This window comes from Myripristis murdjan, chromosome 5 (assembly GCF_902150065.1).
Source record: "Myripristis murdjan chromosome 5, fMyrMur1.1, whole genome shotgun sequence".
Taxonomy (NCBI): Eukaryota; Metazoa; Chordata; class Actinopteri; order Holocentriformes; family Holocentridae; genus Myripristis; species Myripristis murdjan.
The window spans coordinates 32,626,024-32,644,988 of NC_043984.1; the positions used below are offsets into that span (position 1 = coordinate 32,626,024).

Below are 18,965 nucleotides of genomic sequence, written 5' to 3' on the forward strand. Positions count from 1 at the left end.
TGCTAGGTGAAGGCTGGATGGACCATTGACCACACACAGAAATACAAAGCAGCCATGAGTGAGATGGAGCAAAGACAAATGGGCTTCAATCTTAAAGCCCACATGGGAATTCATGAACCATCGGCCTCTCGCGTTGGAGGTAATGGATGAACCTTGACAGACTTCATGGCAGGTGGACTGAATTTGATTAATATGGCATAATAAATAAAAAAAAATCCTGCTCAAAACTATAGAATAGTTTAATGTAGGTTTTGAAGGGGGGAGGAAGGGGCGGAGCTGTAGGAGCGTGGGGTGGGTGTTGTATGCAGATGCAAAAAACAATATTTACATGCACACTTCTAAAGATGTAGTTGTAGGGAGAATATTCACCATATTTTGTACTGGCTTGTATTCACTTCTTACAGCTATAGCCTGGTAATCTGGCTTCCCTGTCAGCAGACTAATGGTATGCTGGTTGGCCCTCTGCCTTGGAAGAAAAGTGGAAGAGAGACTTGGCAAAAAGTTTCAAGGAGCAGTGAGGAAGAGGAAGGGGGAGTGAGGAAGAGGAGGGGTGGGGGAGGAAGGGGGGAGGAAGGGTCAAAGCTACAGCGTCGAAATCATTTCAGATAAACACTCAAAAAAACTGGTCAGATATGTCTTCTTTACATGCCTTTTGGTTTTGACCAACTGTCACACGGGACCAATTGATAAATTTAACACAAAATAAACGGGCAAGCACACAGAGCAAAGGGAAAGAGCACGTCATGAGGTTTGGCTTTTGAATTTGCAACATATCACACTCAGAGTCATTCGTGCCTGTGGAGAACAGATGAGACTGCCGAAGCTTTACCTGACATACTATTACTCACGATCAAGTCAGTCAACACACCCTACGATCCAGTAGTGCGATTCTATTGACACAACAACATCGCTAAGAGCTGGAGGACTTGCCTTCTTCTTTTGCGGTGGGTTGCTGGTGTGAGGGGGCGTGCCGCTGTCAGGGTAGCCTCCCCCGTAATGAGGCTCGCTGTAGGGTGACATGGAGCCGGGGCCCACCTCCCCCAGCAGCCCCTGGCCGCTCACAGAGCTGTAGAAGGACTCCGCTGGGGAGAAGCCGCCCTCTGATTGTGAGAGGCGCCGATCGGTGGCCGCCGGGTTCCCCAAGTTGGCGTTGAGGGGCGAGCAGGTGTATATGAGGTTGAACTCTGTCCTGAAGGCCTGCTCCCTGCTCTGGGGGGCTGGGTCCGAGGAAGGGCAGGACGCTGGGGTGAGGGAGCCGATGCCTGCAGAAGCCGGGCCCTGGGACTCGTGGCCTGCAGGCCCTGCGGCTAGGGAGAAGTCATCCGAGGTGACAGCCACAGGGCTCTCTAAGCTGGAGGGGCGGGAAATGTCCGGGAACTGGGGCCGGGGAACGTCAAAGTCTGTCCGCAAACACGGCTGAAGGTGGGGTGGAAAAGGACAGAAGCACAGGGAGAACAAAAACAAACAGGAATTAGATAAAGTTATGTAACAGCATAAAGTGGTTGATTTTGTGAAATTTATGCATTAAGCCGTGGTGTTATTTTAACTTTAGAGCTCATTAGCTTTTAGCTGTTATCGCTGGAAGATGAAAGCCTACCTCAGGAGAGATGGACTCTGACCGGTGGACAGGAGATGCCTCAGGGGATGATATGTTCTGGAGGTGAGAGGAAACACAGTTAGAGAAGTCAGTGTCGAACACACAGCATATCTCCAAAACTGATTATATTTGGCCATCCTTCCCACGTAAATTAAATCTGGTTCATTTAAGGCGCTGTGATGCACTGCACAAGGATTCAAACCTTGCATTCAGTCAGTTTTAATGCTGCTGATAGGGCTGCATGATGAAAAAACACAGGAAATTTCACCCGATAGATGCAGTGTCTTTTTCATGTTCAGATATACAATTAAAAATAATAATTTTCATCATTTGGGTACTTTTAAAGCCTCTTCAAAATGACACTATATAATGGCCATACGTGTCAAAATTTTCTCCACACAGGAAGTAACAAAGCAAAACTTAGCAGTAAAACTGAACACGGTCTCCTTAACAGTGCTGAGCAAGCTCTCCCTCCAGGTGAAGCTGGACTCAATGTTACGTATTTATCTTCTCTCTGGTTTGCTTAGTTATAAAATATCACAGACTGGCTGACTTCATAAACATTGTTGCAAGGTGCAACTTTAAGTCGAGTTCATTTTTAAAGCCCTTAATCACAGTTATTGTCTAGAAGGGCTTAACAACAGCCAAATGTTGAAAAGAAAATTACACAAAAAGGAGTAACAGGCTTTTGTGCCTGGACAAAGATGCCAAGTTCATGAGAAAAAACGTTCATGTATTCAATCATTCAATCATTTTCCTAGCCACTTATCCTAATTAATTCAGCTAAAATCTAGTGTACTTGAACACACACACACACACACACACACACACACAGAAACTAAGTCCATTATTATCTGAATGGACTTCACAAGAGGAACACAAGGAAAAGTAAACTACAAGCATGTGGGAGAAAATTAAATGTGTGTAGATTATCTGTGTGTCTGTGTGTGTGCCACAGTGAGCAGTACAATAAGTTGTGCGTTTACCTCAAATTGCAGCGGTGTGTTGCAGCGGCTGGTGGGCAGCGAGGGCATGGGGGAGTACGCCAGGCCATTGGGCAGCAGCGAGGTACAGGGGGCGTTGAGCAGCGGGTGGAGGGGGTCCTCGGGGAGCGGCGGAGTGATGGGCGACAGCGGCCGCAGCAGGTGGTCCGAGGGTGCCGGCATCGTTTCCAGCGTGTACTTGGACCGGCGCTTCTTGAAGGGCGCGTTTTGCTCTGTGATACAGAAAAATGGGCACAAGGAAAGACGTTATTGTTTGTGACAAATGAATATAAAATGATGCCAAACAAAACAATCGAAAAGATATACGTATAATATTGGTAAAATATATAAATACAGGTATAGATTCAAATGTGAGCAAAATACACAATGCCTTTTCGTGTATGGGTGAAAATGTACAAATATCATTTATGCAGGTTTTTCCATTGTTTTATTTTGTGGACATTTTGATGTGCTTCTCTTAATTAAATATACATGGTATTCTTTTATATTCCTGAACGTGATTTGTATATTTTCATAAAAACATATTTTTCATTATTTTCATATTTGTCTTAGCATGCACAGCTGGTGGTACTCTGCACACCTAGAATTCACACTGTAATTAATACATTTTTCGTAGTTTCTAATCATGTAATCCTACTTAATGCTTTTTACATGGCCTTTGTTGGCTGCATAATGTCTAATACCACACATTTGCTTGACTCGTATCTACATCCTATTTTTCGTTGCTGTATCCGACATAATTTGCTGCTGCACCAACCCGACTTCCCCGCGGGGATCATTAAAGTTTAATTTAATCTTAATGACACAAATGCAATTAACTAAAGTAAATTCCAGGGACAAAATTAGCTTCTGACCAGCTCCAGCAGTATAGAGAGGACCAAGACAGAGTGTGTGTAGCAGTGAGTGAGTGGTCTAGGTGGTTTCGTACCGTTGGACAGGGGGTTGGGAGTGGATCTGCTGCTGGTACTCTGCTGGGACGAGGTGGACTCCGTGCCATCCTCCATGCTAGCCGAACAACTCTCATCCTCCGCTTGCTTGATCCACCTCTGTGTGTCAGGACAAAGCAGCAATAACAACATTAATGTGTGGTTAGAAAGAAAAAAGAAAAAAGAAAAAAAAAAGACTGAACTGATTTCTCATCAAGAAACTAAAAACAAGAAAAAAAGAAAAAGAAAAACAATGCAGCCAAAAACTGCAACAATTTTAGGACCAATGGAAACAAATATGTAAAAAAATAAAAATAAAAAAAAAGCCTCAATTTAAACTGATGACTTTTTATAATGCCTAGTGAAATAAATGCAAAAATGGAACCCACTTTATCAAAATGTAGGTCTGACCTGACTGATTTCCCACCAAAAACAACAGTGCATCAAAAATAAAAACTGAATTCAAGATTAAAAATGCTATACTTAACTGTACAACTGCGACTTTTAAAAGTCTAGTATTAGCAGTATCACCAATCTAGTTTTTATAGGTGACTATATAATCCATGGCACCCTGTCCTCCAACAGTGCTTTGCTCCATTACTGACCTTCTTGTAGCAGCCGTAGGTGCCATCCATCTGGAGCGGGCGGGGCCGCCGTCTCTCGGGGTTGAAGGGCGAGCCGAAACGGACGTAGTGTTTGGGTGTGGTGCAGATAAGCGAGGAGTGGGACAGGCCCGGCAGCATGTTGAGGGTGGTGGCCAGCACCGTGGGGTCGGTGGTGATCCGCAGGGGGCGCTCCACTGGCACCTCCTGCTGGACCTTCTCCCCTCCAGGGACCTTATCATTCAGCCACTCTGTCACCAGGTACTGGGACCAAGCAGAGCCATGAAGGGTTAATATGGTGTTTAAGTTGAATACAGGTAATCATAACTAAATACACGAAGAGACAAATCTGACTCAAACATGGCAACGACATCAAGTTTTTACAGGTTAATAACCAGTTAATAACCAGTTTTCCTGTGCACATAAACCATGATAGTGTCTACATTTTTGCAATGCAGAAGGCTTAAACAAACCCCAATCTTTTATCCAGTTGATGCCAGGTTCGATTTTAAGCATGTATTTGTTTTCACGGTGTGAGGAATTGCTGCAGGAACTGCCAGGATGCACCCAAATCCCTTTTATAAGCCAACATCAATATTTTTTGAGCTCTAAAAAAAAAGAGATTGCACTGGGCTATTGGCTTTAATTAGCCAAGATGACAACTACAGATGTCTTCAGGTAAAAGACAGCTAGAGTCTCTACCTGCCAAAGGAATGATAAGGAAATAAGCAGAGAAATACCATCTCTGAAAAATCTGGTGTTTCTCAATAATTAACTAGCCTTCATGTCACATCACTGGCAAAAATGCAATTTAAAAATTCTTGATTGTGTGCAAGTTCATAACCAACCGCTTGAGACCAGAAAAATATGTCAAAGAGCATGGTTGGATTTGGCCACCACTGCATAAAAAAATACCCTCACATTTATCTGTACAAAGATCAGTATCCACAAACCTTCTTAGTCTTGGGATAGCGCACGTTGCTTCTGTTTAGGCAGGCTGGGCCTTGACCATCTGCATCAGGGAGCTGACTGGACCCCAGGCTGCTTTCCCCCAGGCCTACTTCAGCACCAGGTAGACCCTGGGGTCCTTCCTCTATCAGGGCAGCACCCTGCTCTGCTGCTGCCGCTGCTGCCGCTGCCGCCGCTGCAGCTGCTGCCTGCTGGGCAAGGGCCTGCCGCTGCCGCCGGGCACGCTGCGATGAGCTGGAGCGGTAACGAGAGATGCGGCTCTTGGGCCGGGGCTTCGTGGAGCGAGCTGGGGGAGGTTTAGGGGGAACGGCTGGGGCAGTCAGGTTAGTCGACAGGGGGGATGGGCCCTTTTCAGCCTCTACTGCTGCTGGTTCCTGCAGGGGAATGTGATAAAAATGGGAAAAATATATGAAAGTCTTGCCAAAACAGGGGATAACATTTAAAAGAAAAAAAAAACACTGCGGATAAAATTCTCCAACTGACCGTGACATAGGTGGTACGTCGGGTACTGACCCCCACCCCAGTGTTGTGGGCCGTGGAGGGGTTTCCCCCAGAGGGGTTTCCAGCCCCATCCTCTGGCTCCACACCCTCCTCCTTTATATCTTCTCCTCCCAGTCTCCTCCTCCGCTTGTCCAGACTGTCAAATGCCTAGACACAAATAGGGAGGAGGAGTTGATGAAAGATAAATCGACAAATTTTGCAAGCCGAAATCCGACTTCAGATTCACTGATAACATGGCTTCAACTGAAAACTACCACCATACTAAGCATGCATAGCTAACAAAAGTTTTTTTTGGACTCATAGTTAAAATGGATAACATACTCTCTTGCCAGAGAGGATGACACCATTCTCGTCCACCTCTCCCTCCTCTCCTTCTTCCAGCTTCACCTCATCCAGGACTCCCTCCTTTGCAGCACAGATAGATGACAAAATGACAAAGAGTCTCACCAAGCATGGAAAATAACTAGAGTTCAACTGAAAAGGGTTTTTAAAGCCCAATACCAAAAACTGCTGTTGTAAGTTTAACACTGCCAACTATTATATTGTGCTGATGTTCAATATCTTTAAAATTGACCTTTTTCATGCCAAAACCGTTTAAAAAAATCCAGGATCTGCCCCAGAATTTTATTCTTGGCAACATGGAAAACAATCTGAGACCACATGTAAAAATGTCACATCAGCCACACATCCTATGTGGCATGCCACACAAACAAACAAAACACATGGTGTTCACAGTTCACTATGTCCCCAAAACCACATACCATAACAAATAAAAAAACATGCAGAGACACCTACGCAGGCTGTCATTTTAGAACACAAAGTACACAAATTAAAAAGACACACCTCTGTGTCACTGGTCCCCTGCAGCTCTCGGGCCTCTGGATGCTGGTCGAGTGGCTGGTTGCTGTCATCGGAGGTGCCCCCGGTGGCCATGCAGTCCTCCAGCTCTCTCCTCCGGGCCTTCCTCCGCCGAGTCTCAGCCCCCACCAGAGAGGAGGGAGCTGGCAGGGAGGGGGGGCACAACAAGCTCTCCCTGGGGCTCAGGTTGTGCTTCTGCACCGGGCAGTTCTGGTTGCCCTTATGGCAGGCACAGTCCACTTTGTAGTTGCTGGTGGTTTGTTACAAGAGAGGAGAAATGATGATTACAGAGGGGAAATGCCAAAATGCAGAGCCAGTTCTGTTGCAGCAACAAGGCAAACAAGACAATGCTCACTGAAAAGGGAAATCGAGAGATGACCAAAGTTTTGTTTTTTTCCAGGGAGATTCTTACAAGTATTTGTAATTTGAAACCATTTTAATTTTTCATACTGAGATTATGTTATAGAAACATGGTTGTGCAACTATGATTTCAACATGCACAGACCAGTAGACCATCAACTCACAACAACACCAAGGCAGTTTGGCATCTGCTGCTATTAGCCCAAGTGAGTTAGTTTATATAGGGGTTATAGTTTTCCATTCAGTGGATTTCAGAGACACAACAGTATGATCGGTATAAACTGGCATAGGCAATGTAGAATAGTGACAACTAATTTGACTGCAGTCACCTACAACTAAAATAATGGCAATTAAAATCTGACATTACTGACCAACTATTGAACTCGTAGTCAAATCCAATGGTGACCTCAGCGTCCTTGGTGATTTGTCTGACAGCGTAGATACACAGGTGGATCATGCCCTCGGCAATCATATGCCGGACCTGGGGAACAGGACAGATGGCTGAGTAATCTCTTAATTCATAACACTATCCTGAAAGCAAAGCTGGCAACAAAGCAGCCTGAAACAACTCCAGCGGCTAAGTGGAAACAAAAGGATGCTAGTGTCTCAGAGAACTGGTACTGCTGCAGTCAAATGTAAAACCCTTAAATGTCTGACCTCAGCGTTGGGCGTACAGGACCTCCTGATGAATCGTGCATCGTTTCCAAAGGTCCGAGCATCCACACACATCTCTACCTCATTAAACTTGGAGTAGAACAACACAAAAGGGTAGGGTCTGGAAAAATATAATGCAAAATGGCATTTAAGGCGGGAATTAAAATCTACTTCAAGTAAGTCCTCTTTGGAAATCCAAAACCTCATGTGACAAACAGGAGAAAATTCTTGTACTTGTAACCAGACAGATATTTTGTAGCTCATATATTGAGGATCCTTACTTTTTGAAGAAGTGCCCGTTGACCTCAAACTGCTGTTTGAGCATGACTTTGCCCCGGTACTCAATGATTAGGGTGTCTGGCTCCAGGTTTTTGGCTGCTCGCAGGATCTTCCTGTGTTTCTGCACTCGTGTTACCCGGCCTAGTTGGAGCTGGAAAAAAACAAACAAAACACAAACACAAATTATAAGCCTTCAACTGCAAGAATGGAGGTAATATCAGAAAGAGTAAGAACTTCTACCAACTGATGTAGCCACTACTTTTTGAGTATTTCAGTCTGGTTGTTGTCCAATACTGTCAGCTATGTAGCATCAAACCTTCACTCTTCTTCCTGTAATTGTTCAGCTAAAAACAAAAAAAAGTGATTGATGTCCTGAGCTTTTCTCAACTTTAGAAGGCACTGTGCTCAGCCCAGTGCAGCATCCTCTTCCAAAATGGGAGCTTTCCATCTGCAGCTGTTGTCAATTTACTTTAATGTAAAAAAGCTGCTAGCAGTCTGAAAAATGTGTGAGCACAGTCTAAGTTTCAGCTAAGGTTCAGACCGACCTGCATCTGGGAGCTCAGCACTGTGTTGTTACAGGCCAGCTCGGTGCGATTGATGGTGTCCATGGTGTCGGCCGAGGCATGGATCTGCGTGTTTGAAGGCGGTGTCGTGGTACCGCTCTCCGTCTTGGAGACGGTGGTGCTAGCAGCCCGGTGCAGCTGGAGCAGTGTCTGCACATCAGCACTGTACTGGTTAGCCAAGGCCTCCTCGTACTGGTCTGTCCACTGGCGAATCTTGGTCTCCCAGCCCTCTGCCGTATTCTCGTCCAGCACACTGGCCTCTGTCGTCGAGTTCTGGACAGAGGAAGAAACAAAGTGCACTGCAGTTGGGTTTTGCTTGTGATCCAAGTAACTCTGGAGATGAGCAGCCTTACAGAAACAGAGAAGGGAATTGGATTGCTTTGATGTAAATAAAATAAATATCTCAGGTTAATGGCAATCTTACCTTCATCCGCATGGACTTCCTAGAACCCTCTCTGAAGGCCTGAAAGACAAAGAAACGAACACATATCAATACATACCAAAAATGTACTTTTTCAGCCCTGAGGACCATAATATTGGGGAGAACTCATTCATTTGTGAGAGACACAGTGGCTCAAAGGTCTGAACTGCCACAATGAGAAGGTCTTGTGTTTGAATCTAAGCCCTTTGCATGTTTTTTCCATCTTAGTGTGAGTTTCATTTGAGTGCTCTGGTTTCCTCATACAAGTCTAGACTCTAAAATGTCCACTGATATAAATGTGAGCATGCTGCTGTAACACGAGAATTTCCTTGGTTGGGATCAATACAGTATATCTATCTATCTATCTATTACATGTGCTTATCTGTGTGTGTGTTAGCTGTGTGATGGACTGGTGACCAACATTGGCTATTCAACAATACTACCAACATTTTTTTAAGTGAAACTTCTGTTAGCTGAAAGTTATTTTCTGTGGGAATTTCGTAAAGCATATTCAGTCATTACCCCAGATAATCTGAATAATTACCAGCCCCACCAATTTCTTTGACAGCTTGCATACCTTGACTTTTTTGCCCTTGGGCGCTCCGCGAGCTTTCTCCGTACTCTTCTTCCTCTTTTTGGATTTGTTCCTCTTGACCCGGTTGACGGTGAGGGTGATGCTGGTGGGCGTATGCTGGGTGGCGGTATAGGAGATAGTGGAGGGTGAAACCTCCTCATCACCACTCTCTGTGGCACTACTCTCCCCAACTACCAAGGAAACACAAGCAGGTTTATTAGATTTTTGTAGAAAATTTATTGCAGAATGACAAAGTGAAAAGTGAAAGAAAAGTCAATGAAATTAAGTCATTTAAGTGACAATGGCCTACACATTGATCAAACCATTTAAGAAACAATTTAACATGCTAAAAAAAAATTAGAATTAATGTACCTGACACATTTTCTGGTTTCCTGTGCTGGCCTTCTGCTCCTTTCCTCCTGTCCAATCCCCTACAAACCAAAAAGATTTAATAAATGACTCAAATGTTGCAAAATATCAAAATACAAATCCAAACCCAAGAACTTACATCAGCTTGACCTAATTTTTGATCATGCCCAGTTCAGAAATCTTTACTTTTAAAACTACATGAATCTGGGAGTAATACATTAAAGGAAGAATCCAGCACTTTCAAGGCCCTCTATTCAATGATTTTCAAGGACCATGGGAGCCCTGTTTAAATGAGATGGATGCTTTACTCTTCTCACATTTTCTCTCTTCTGTCTTTGCTGTTTCCTCTCTGATTTGCTCCTCCCTGCTCTCCCTTTTCCTGTCTCATTTCTCTCTCTCTCTCTCCTTCCTTTTTAATGTCAATTTAATTTATGTGATGTTGTATGTTTTATGGCCTGTCCTGTCTGCAGCTCTTTTTGTTGTACCCGTCTTAGCCAGGCCTTCCTTTAGCATGAGACTCTTAATCTCAACTGGTCTTTGATTATGTTTTTTAAATGGCAATGGATTCTACTGGCACAACACTTTTGGAAAAGTTGTTCCAAAGTCTATGGGTTGCAATAGGGATAGCATGTTCACAATATAGGGAAACTGTCTGATCAGGGCACCTTAAGGAGCCGAGAGCTGTTGCAAGGGCATAATAGTTCAGACATGTACTAATTTGTAAGACCATGCAGAGCTAAACCAATGGCGAGGTCTTAGGCCAGTGCATGGGCGCCAGATGAGAAGTGATCTGGCTCATCTGAGATGTATTTTGATCGACTGCAGTTGTGTATGGGCCAGCGTTTGACTGGTGTTGCCATGATGAACACATTTTCACCTTGACAATTTCTTGCACAACTCTATGAATTTTGGTTGCATGTCTCTCTTTATTAACTCTCTTAGTAAAAATGGATCAATATTTGTCTTCTGGTACCAGCTGTGTCAACCAGTCTGCTTGAACTGGGATCCAATTCAAGACACAGTGAACTGTGTGACACTGTTCAATGTTTTTAGCTGTTCTAAATCTAATCTACACTTTATCCACCTGTATTTGGCATCTGGAGGTCAGGCTAAAACATAATTTCAACTTGAACACATTTAGTAAAAGTACTGAATGTGTAAAAATTAAATACTGCATTCAATATTTTTCCATCAAGTATCCATAGAATTTCTGTTTTTACAACAACGCCATGGCTGATACCAAACAGAGTTAGGACAATCCAGTAAAACTGAGTTAAGGCTGTGATCCAGGATCCTGAGTGGACAGGTTGTGGCCCTCTCACCTGCAGTTGTCACACTTGATGAGCAGGCCGTCCGGCGTCAGGCTGCAGTGGCACCAGCCAGCCACGGCCCCGTCCTCCTCTGAGGAGCTGTCACTGTCGGCTGAGTTGTCCTTGGTGGCGTCGTGATAGCGGGAGCTGCGCACCACGCCGTTGAGATCCATGCGGGGAATGATGGTTTGGGAGAGCGGGGAGGCGGGTGGGGTGGGGGGAGGGGGCGCGCCATAGTTGTGATCCTGACAACACACAACGGAAGACTGTTGCATCTTCAAACAACGGGTGTTCAGGCAAAAAGGGAAACGGAAAATGGAGACGAATGAAAATGAGGGCAAAAAAAGGTATGTGAAACAGTACAGCTGTTAATAATGGAAGTAAGTGTTGCGGTCACAGAAGCCTAGCGCTCAGGTAGACTTTGAAACCCATAACAAACTAATAGTGCCAGTCCTGTTTTGCATTTGCTTTGTTCTTTTTCCAAAGAACAAGCAACATGAAGCATGACTGGGGGTGTTACATGCTCTTTTTGAAAAGGTTTAGTTTGGCAAGAATTGGGATTTTTCAATATTGATGTACTTCCAACTATCTAACACGCAAGTAACACAAGTAAATGTGTGTTTTATACAATGAATTTAACTGTGATGCTATGATCCCAATTGAGTCTGTAGGTTTTATGAGCTGTATGAACTCACAGCATACGGTAGTCCCCGATACCCATGACTCTGTGCGCTCCCACAGCTGTGGCTGTTGTAGTTTTTCTCATTCACGGCAGGGCTTGCTTCCACTGACTCAGGGCTGGGACAAGGACAGGAAAACAAATATGATTAGCGAGAACACAGATGAAAGAAGAAGCAACTAGCAAACAGTAGGCGGCAGCAACTAAGCTGCTACAGAGATTCAATGTAAACAGCTGTCTTTAATAAAATAATACACCAAGTCGTCAGTAGGTGGCACCATGACCCAATACATTGCCATTATGAGGGAGCCTGGGAGAACAGCAATTCAGGAAATGGAATGTGGGCCGCCATTACGTTATGCAACTCCCGTTGCCCTTTAGCTGAGGTCTGGCCAGACAGAGAGCAACCTTGCCTTCACCTAACAGACTGAACCTCTTATAATGCTGGAGCAAACTCAAATGTCAAAAGAATCAAAAACAAAATTTGTTACATTCAGATTTTCTAAATGTCAGCAGAGTTTTTTCCCCTCATGCTGGAGTCACTTCCCCTGATTGAGGTTTGGAAGAAACTAAAGGGGGCCGCGGACAGGGGGGAGATGGCAGGGAAGCCTGATCCAGCCAACTGCATTCCACTCAAACTCAGTCACGTAAGCAGGCTTACCTACAGAGTAGTGGCAACGCCTGCTCTTACTTAAGCTGTCTGTGGCCATTTCCTCAGACACTGTTCAGCACAGCTCGGCCCTGATGTGGACACGTGATAAAGGTCTATTTCCGTTACACAGCACTCAGTGCCTCATAAAAATGATTTCATCTTCCAAAAGGTTTCAAGTTTACATACAGCCTGACTGAAGCACTCGTTTATCTCCTTTATTTCTGTCTGGCTATGGCTGCTCAGGCTTCACTTCCCAATTCCCGTTTCGCCAACATATTTTGTGGAGATGACAAAAACATGCTAATAGGCATGTATTCAAGGAAAACATATTTTATCAATTTGCATAGAAATTTGATGGATGTAAAGAATTAGCGTCACTTGGTGAACATATCCTCTTTTTTGTGGATAGTACAGATGATACTAAAAAGGGGTTCTCTTTTTTCCTTTGACAGACCCCAACTTGGTATTTGGATTTTTTCTGAGCATTTCTGTTGTTGATTTAGAACTGAACTTTACACCTGTCTACAACATCGGAGGGACTCCTATGATTACAACAGTCCAAGAGTTAACAAACTTTGGATTCACGGTTTGGACCCCCTTGCTGACTTTCATTAACCTGTCCATGTTTAGTGATTTCTTTACTCAAACACTGACAACACTTACTTTTTCTGGGTATCCTAACAATTTCTGATGAACTGAATTACAGTGAATTAATCTATTCCTCATGTTGACCTACTGGAAACCCCTCAAGAACCCTTGGGCCTCCCAGCACCCTGCTTTGAAAACCACTGCACTAGTCTAGCCACTAATACAGACCATTGACCACAGACAATGAAATTAACCTATTCCTCATCTGCTGGGGACACCTGGGATGTTCTCAAGGACACTTACAGGTCCCTGCTGCCCATCTTTGAGGTAAACAACCCCCAGTGAGTACTCACTCTGATCCAGCAGCCATATCTGAGTAAGACGTTTCAGGTGTGGTGACTCCCAGCGCGATTACTATGCTCATGACGTCCAGCACAGCGACGCGTGGGAGGGGGGGAAGAGGGGGAAGGAAGAGGGGGGAGGGGAGGGGAGGGACGGGACGGGACAGGGGGGAGGAGGAGGTGAGGTGAGGATGGGAATCACAGGTTCCCAACTACAGCGACAGGCCACTCTAGGGGTGGGGCACCGTCGAGCCGCAGCCCACGGCTCACGGACATGGGGAGACCTGGGGAGAGAGGCGAGACGCATAGTCAGCTTGAATACAGTCAAAACATAAAAAACAAGCTTCGTGGGTCAGCATGTTGTGTGGTTCAACGGAAAAAACGCCACTCAGGATTTTTTCCTTTGAGGTTAAAGGCAGAATGAATAGGACTTGTCGGTTGCAGTTTGTAAACACGACTTTCAAAGTTACCCCTCCTCCCTGGCTAAGCTAACCGCCGGCAAGGAGTTTTTGTTTCCTAGGATAGCAATGGAATGATCATTGGCCCGCCGGCACCTACCTTCCCAACACAAAACAGGCTAAAGTCTTGTCGCTCTTCATCCCCAACCTCCTTCTGTGCTCGCCAGCAGGTGAAAGCCAACCCCAGATTCACTCTCGTTGTGGAACGAGCTTTGTCTGCTTGGCGTTTTGCCTCACTATATTTCCTTTTTTCTTGACGCCATGTATGCCATTTCCATAGCTTCCTCTTGCCATGCTTACGATCTGGCACTTTGCGCTGTTATTGGCTGGCAGCTACACACCCACTGCCCAAAGGCTGACGCCCAGAAATGTCCCAAAAACAGCAAAAAAAAAAAAAAAGAAAAAGAAAAAGAAAATAGAGACAGAGGGCAGGGTCTCTGCAGAAACACACACTGCCACACAATTCTAGTGGGTCTGTTATGAATCTAGTCTTCTTTTTTTCTTTTTAAAGGAATATCCTACTCATTCTGCCTTTAAACTGATAAAGGCTATGAAGACTAATACAGACATTTTTGGACTAACATTAAGTTCCATCACACTGATGGTGAATGACAATGACTGACCAATTTCTGACATTTGATTAAAAGCCAAAAAATCTGATCATCAATTAGGCTAATCGTTTAAGTCACTTGTCAATTAAAATGTCACATATTCCACCTTTACTAAGATCACTAAGATCTATATCAACCATACCTCAATAAATGAGGGGTTTCAAGAAAAAATCTCAAACATCTGCTGATTCCAGCTTAGCTGAGAAAATGAAGATGCTAAGATTGTCTTACTTTTCTGCATATCATTGTGAAAAAATTACTTTGGGTTTGCTGCTGGTCAGACTAAGGAAGCATTTTGAGGACATCAGCTCTGCTAACTTCCCAGGAGCATTTGTTATTGTTTTTTGACACACAATACACTAAATAACTGATCGACTAATCAAAATACAACCCATTGCTTAATGAAAACAATCATTAATCTCTGTCCTAAATTCATTTCTTATTGCTTTTTAATTAATTTGGTTTCAATTTGATGAAGCAGCAGATTTTGATGCAATAAAACACTACTTAGTGACCAGCAGCAGAAGCCAAACCCACAAGGAGCGGCACACTCAGCTCAGTCAACAAGTAACTCAATACCAGCAGGCCATCTTGGAGCCTGGAGCAACAGGAAGTCGCACTGAACTCGTTTTCAATAACAGCCTCCAAAAAGTCAGGAATTAAGCAGGAAATGTTGCTTAAACTGGTTTCATAGATCTCGGTTTCAAATCAACAGAGGGGAGCATGCTGCATACTGCTTTCTGTTTACCTAGTGAAGCACAAAATGATGAAGGCCTGTTCAAGCATGGAAGCAACCAAGTCCTCCTTTTGCCAGGGGCAACAACATCGTCTCAGTTGAACATTAACACACAGAGGGCTGTCATGTCCACATACCCACAATCAACACAACGCGTCAGAGCACAATCATCCCAGCATCCCTAATGAAGATCCAAATTTGCTGAGTCATGTTGACAAAGATGGCTTTGTGTGAGGAGTGGCTGAGAGCTTTTATCTGCCCTGTCTAAAATGATAACTGGATATGGACATAGTGCTGCAGGACTGTCTCTTGTCCATACAAAGGCTTCCAGTATAGATAAGGGGGAGGCTATTCAGAGAACAGAAAAACAACCACGGCTCTGCTCAAAACCAAGCCACTCTTTGGGATTACCAAGGAGAAACAGCAGGGGGCGCCTTCCTCCCAGACGGCCTGGAGGGGTGAGTCATCCGACATGAGGCTGGGCCCTCTAGTCATGTGATCACACACTGCTGAAACACTGACCCACACTCCTCTGCTCTCTCTCACTCTCTCGCTCGCTCATCCGCCCAGGCAGACGCAGAGCTAGTAGGCTTGCAGGCAGCAGCGCCGGCTGCAAAAAGAGGAACAGGGCCTTCTGTGCTCCTTTCACACGCCGAGGAGAGGATTTGGCTTACAGCAAGGTCATCCCTCGGCCAAACGCATGCAAACACAGTCTCCCACAAACACTCTGCTGATCAGATTCACCAAAACACGAGCCTGAGCGGCAGAGGATTCCTCTCACAACAGGAAATTATGAGCTTAAGACTTCAAAAAAAAAAAAAAAAAAAATGAATAAATAAATAAATAAACAGCCCTGACATAAAAACACAAGCTGCCTGAATTGCTGGTTTATTAGAAGAAGTCATCCAAAGCAGCGGCAGCAGCAGCAACAGGATGTATGACATTTCTGTAGCAGCCCCCTGGCTACAGCCGGCTGTTGCCCTCGCCCTCCAGCGCCCAGGCAACCACAGTGAGGCTGGGGACTTCCAGTAATGTCAAGGTCAGTTCACCCTGCTCGCTGCCAGAGAACACAGACAACACGGGGTAGGTAGGAAAAAGAATTATCAACGTGCTTTCTTAATTTAAGCTAAAAGGTCTGGGTTTCAAGGAGTGCAGAACATTCTGGCACATCACTGGCCTCAGACAAACAGCCTGCTAGCCAACAACAAAGACAAACACTGGGAGGACAGATTTTGGCTGAGACCAAAACAGGAATTATTTTGCTCCACTTCAGTTGTGACTCACTAATTTTAAAAGAACAGCTCGGAAGGCCGCACTACAGAAGGGTTAACTGTAGTCTGTGACGCACCGGTTGAGATGGCGTGGAGTGGGTCCCATGGTGCCCCATCCACAGCCTTTATGAGAACCACTTGGCTGTTTATTAGCCCTGTGGATGATCCCGAAGTCACTGAAATAGCTACCTAGCTCCAACTCCAGCCCACAAAAGGGAGTCACTCTTTGGGCCTCTTCCAACAGAGCCAGACGGCGAACTGGGGAGGTAAATTCCATACGAAGAAGGAAAGTCTTTCTTTACCTCTCTCTCTCTCTTTCACCCTCTTCCACCTCCCCACCCCACCTCCTCCCTCCCTCCCTCCCGCCCTTCCTTCCTTGTTCGTTCCTCTGGCCATGAATACCGGGCTCAAATTACCAGCGGGCTCAACAAAGTCTTTTCACTTCTACTAGAACAGAGGCCATTTTGGAGAGGAGCCTGAGAGGGAGGGATACACACACACACACACACACACACACACACACACACATATACACAAAATGAATAGCACAGAATACCCTCTCTCTCTCTCATTATCTCTCCCATATCTCTCTCTCCCCTCGCTCCTTTTCAACACTCCAGTCTTCAAGTATTATTCTCCCCTCCTAGACATGTTTTCTACCGTTGTGCGATAAATTATTTGATTCCCCTTAATATTTAAATGTGTCCCTGGAGTGATACAGTGTACGCATGTCGTCATAGTGAGCGGGACAAACACATCCAACCATGCATGCAAACACGCAGCAGCTCAGAGGCTTTTACACACACACACACACACACACACACGTATGTGCACGCACGCACGCACACACACAATGCCACGCCTCACCTCAACCGAGCTCGGCAAAGCAAGTCCTGTAAGCATTGGATAAAAATAACATACTGATAGAGCAAAAATAGTCAGGCACGCCAACGTGTAGATATGCATATACACACACCTGCTTACACCCCCTCTAGCACTTTGCTTATACACAGTCATATGGGGCTGAAAGAACAGGTGAAACAGGAGAACATAAGAACATTCACTATAGGCCTAGGAACCAGTTTTCCCCCAGTGGGAAATCCCCAAAATGAGAAAAAAAAAGGCAACTGAGACAGGGGAAAAGGCCTCAGGCATGTTGTCATTCAGTGACTTATTTCACCAGCTCAGTGACCTTGCTGTGCTGTTCACCATTAAAGGCTAATTTATGGTTTAACGTCAACATGTTGCCACAGCTACAGCGTGGGTGTCTAAGGCGGTGTGAGCATTTATAGTTCTGCACTGGTGATTCTGTGCATAGACCACCCAAAACACTAGATGTCGGCGTCATGGTTTATTAGCATGGAAGTAATAACAGAACTAGTCATCTTTAGATTCTCTAAAACACCTGCTCTGGGATTTTCTCAGCATGAATTCAGTGACATCTGTTGATCTTTATAGTTTGGGGATAAGGTGCCATACAAGTGAACTGGTTTGCAAAACCCCATGGCTCGTCTCTGTTCTACCTGCTCCATGATGTGTTTGCTTATCAGCGGACATCAACTGGATGCACGTAAAAGGAAATACAAATGGCCAATCACAGTACTTATGAGCCTTTTTCACACATAAACTCCACACAATGTGCAGAGAAAAGGTCCAGGCTTTAGGCGGAGTTGCCCTTTCACACAAATAGCACACAACAGGAGACTGTCCAAGTCAGATATGTTCACAACTTGTTGAATATTTTGGTAGTATCTGTTTTCAGTGTTGCAATTTTTAGACAGTCCCTGCACACTCACAACCAGGTGTACATAAGGCTGGAAGATATGGACATTTTATGACTAGTAAGTTCATAAAATATCATCTCTTTACTGTGTTGCAGCCTTTAAAACGAGGACATCACTCAATGTCAGATCTTGATATTACAATATCCAAAATACTAGATGATATCTAGTCTCATCACAATATTGATATGATATCAATATATCACCCAGCCCTTGCTGTACAAAGAGATCAAAGTTAATTGTCTAGCTTGGAGAACATTCCGGTTTGGTGAAAATTAGGTTGTAGCTCGTTATCTACTTTACTACGGCAGGAAAGAAGCATTGTTTGTGTTTTATCAATGCTTTGCTTATGAGTTATCGGTCTGTGAAGTTCAAATCTGTGAATATATTTCCAACCTTACTGAAATGAGCCAGGGTAGAGCGTGCAGGAGGTAGGACACATGCGCACTTGCTCGCTGTTCACACATGGCTCAACCACATGTTCTGCGGTCTTAGTACTGGGGCACTCAAAGGATAACGTGTGGAGCAACTGATGCGGACATTTGTCTTCACACATACAGCTCCTCCAGCTAATGTCGGTATAACTTGTGTCCGGTGCATATGTGAAAGGGGCTCTGCTCTTTCAACAGCGACACTACACCACATAACTATAAATCAGCCTCGAGACAGAGCCACAAGTTTTATATAAACTGCACAAATGTGTGTTAGATCAAAATAATATGGCTGGTGTTGGCCTTTTATTAAATATATCAGTTAGGTGTGTTAATACAGAGTGTCCTCCATGAAGTAAGGCTATTTGAAAATAGTCTCAAACAGTCCCATTATATAAGCATTTGATCATGTGTTTCTGTAAATGAATTT

The 18,965-nt window shown here is 44.6% G+C and overlaps 1 protein-coding gene across 2 annotated transcripts in view; it reads right to left on the reverse strand.

Annotated features, from left to right (window-relative positions):
• The window catches only part of setd5 (SET domain containing 5), a 34,639-nt gene that overhangs the window by 6,179 nt on the left and 9,495 nt on the right, over positions 1-18,965 (reverse strand). Inside the window, exons 2-20 of one of the 2 annotated variants that reach the window (XM_030051155.1) lie at positions 13,260-13,531; positions 11,683-11,785; positions 11,000-11,232; positions 9,681-9,739; positions 9,312-9,499; positions 8,738-8,776; positions 8,296-8,586; positions 7,753-7,901; positions 7,475-7,592; positions 7,189-7,298; positions 6,443-6,707; positions 5,921-6,004; positions 5,582-5,746; positions 5,083-5,472; positions 4,133-4,393; positions 3,530-3,647; positions 2,584-2,813; positions 1,598-1,654; positions 931-1,416 (exon numbers count right to left, since the gene is read on the reverse strand). In XM_030051155.1, the coding sequence (XP_029907015.1) occupies positions 931-1,416; positions 1,598-1,654; positions 2,584-2,813; positions 3,530-3,647; positions 4,133-4,393; positions 5,083-5,472; positions 5,582-5,746; positions 5,921-6,004; positions 6,443-6,707; positions 7,189-7,298; positions 7,475-7,592; positions 7,753-7,901; positions 8,296-8,586; positions 8,738-8,776; positions 9,312-9,499; positions 9,681-9,739; positions 11,000-11,232; positions 11,683-11,785; positions 13,260-13,330 (3,417 nt within the window). In that variant the 5' untranslated portion in view covers positions 13,331-13,531. Of the gene's footprint in view, positions 1-930; positions 1,417-1,597; positions 1,655-2,583; positions 2,814-3,529; positions 3,648-4,132; positions 4,394-5,082; positions 5,473-5,581; positions 5,747-5,920; positions 6,005-6,442; positions 6,708-7,188; positions 7,299-7,474; positions 7,593-7,752; positions 7,902-8,295; positions 8,587-8,737; positions 8,777-9,311; positions 9,500-9,680; positions 9,740-10,999; positions 11,263-11,682; positions 11,786-13,259; positions 13,532-18,965 lie in introns of both variants that reach the window. The other variant, XM_030051154.1, reaches the window with a different exon arrangement.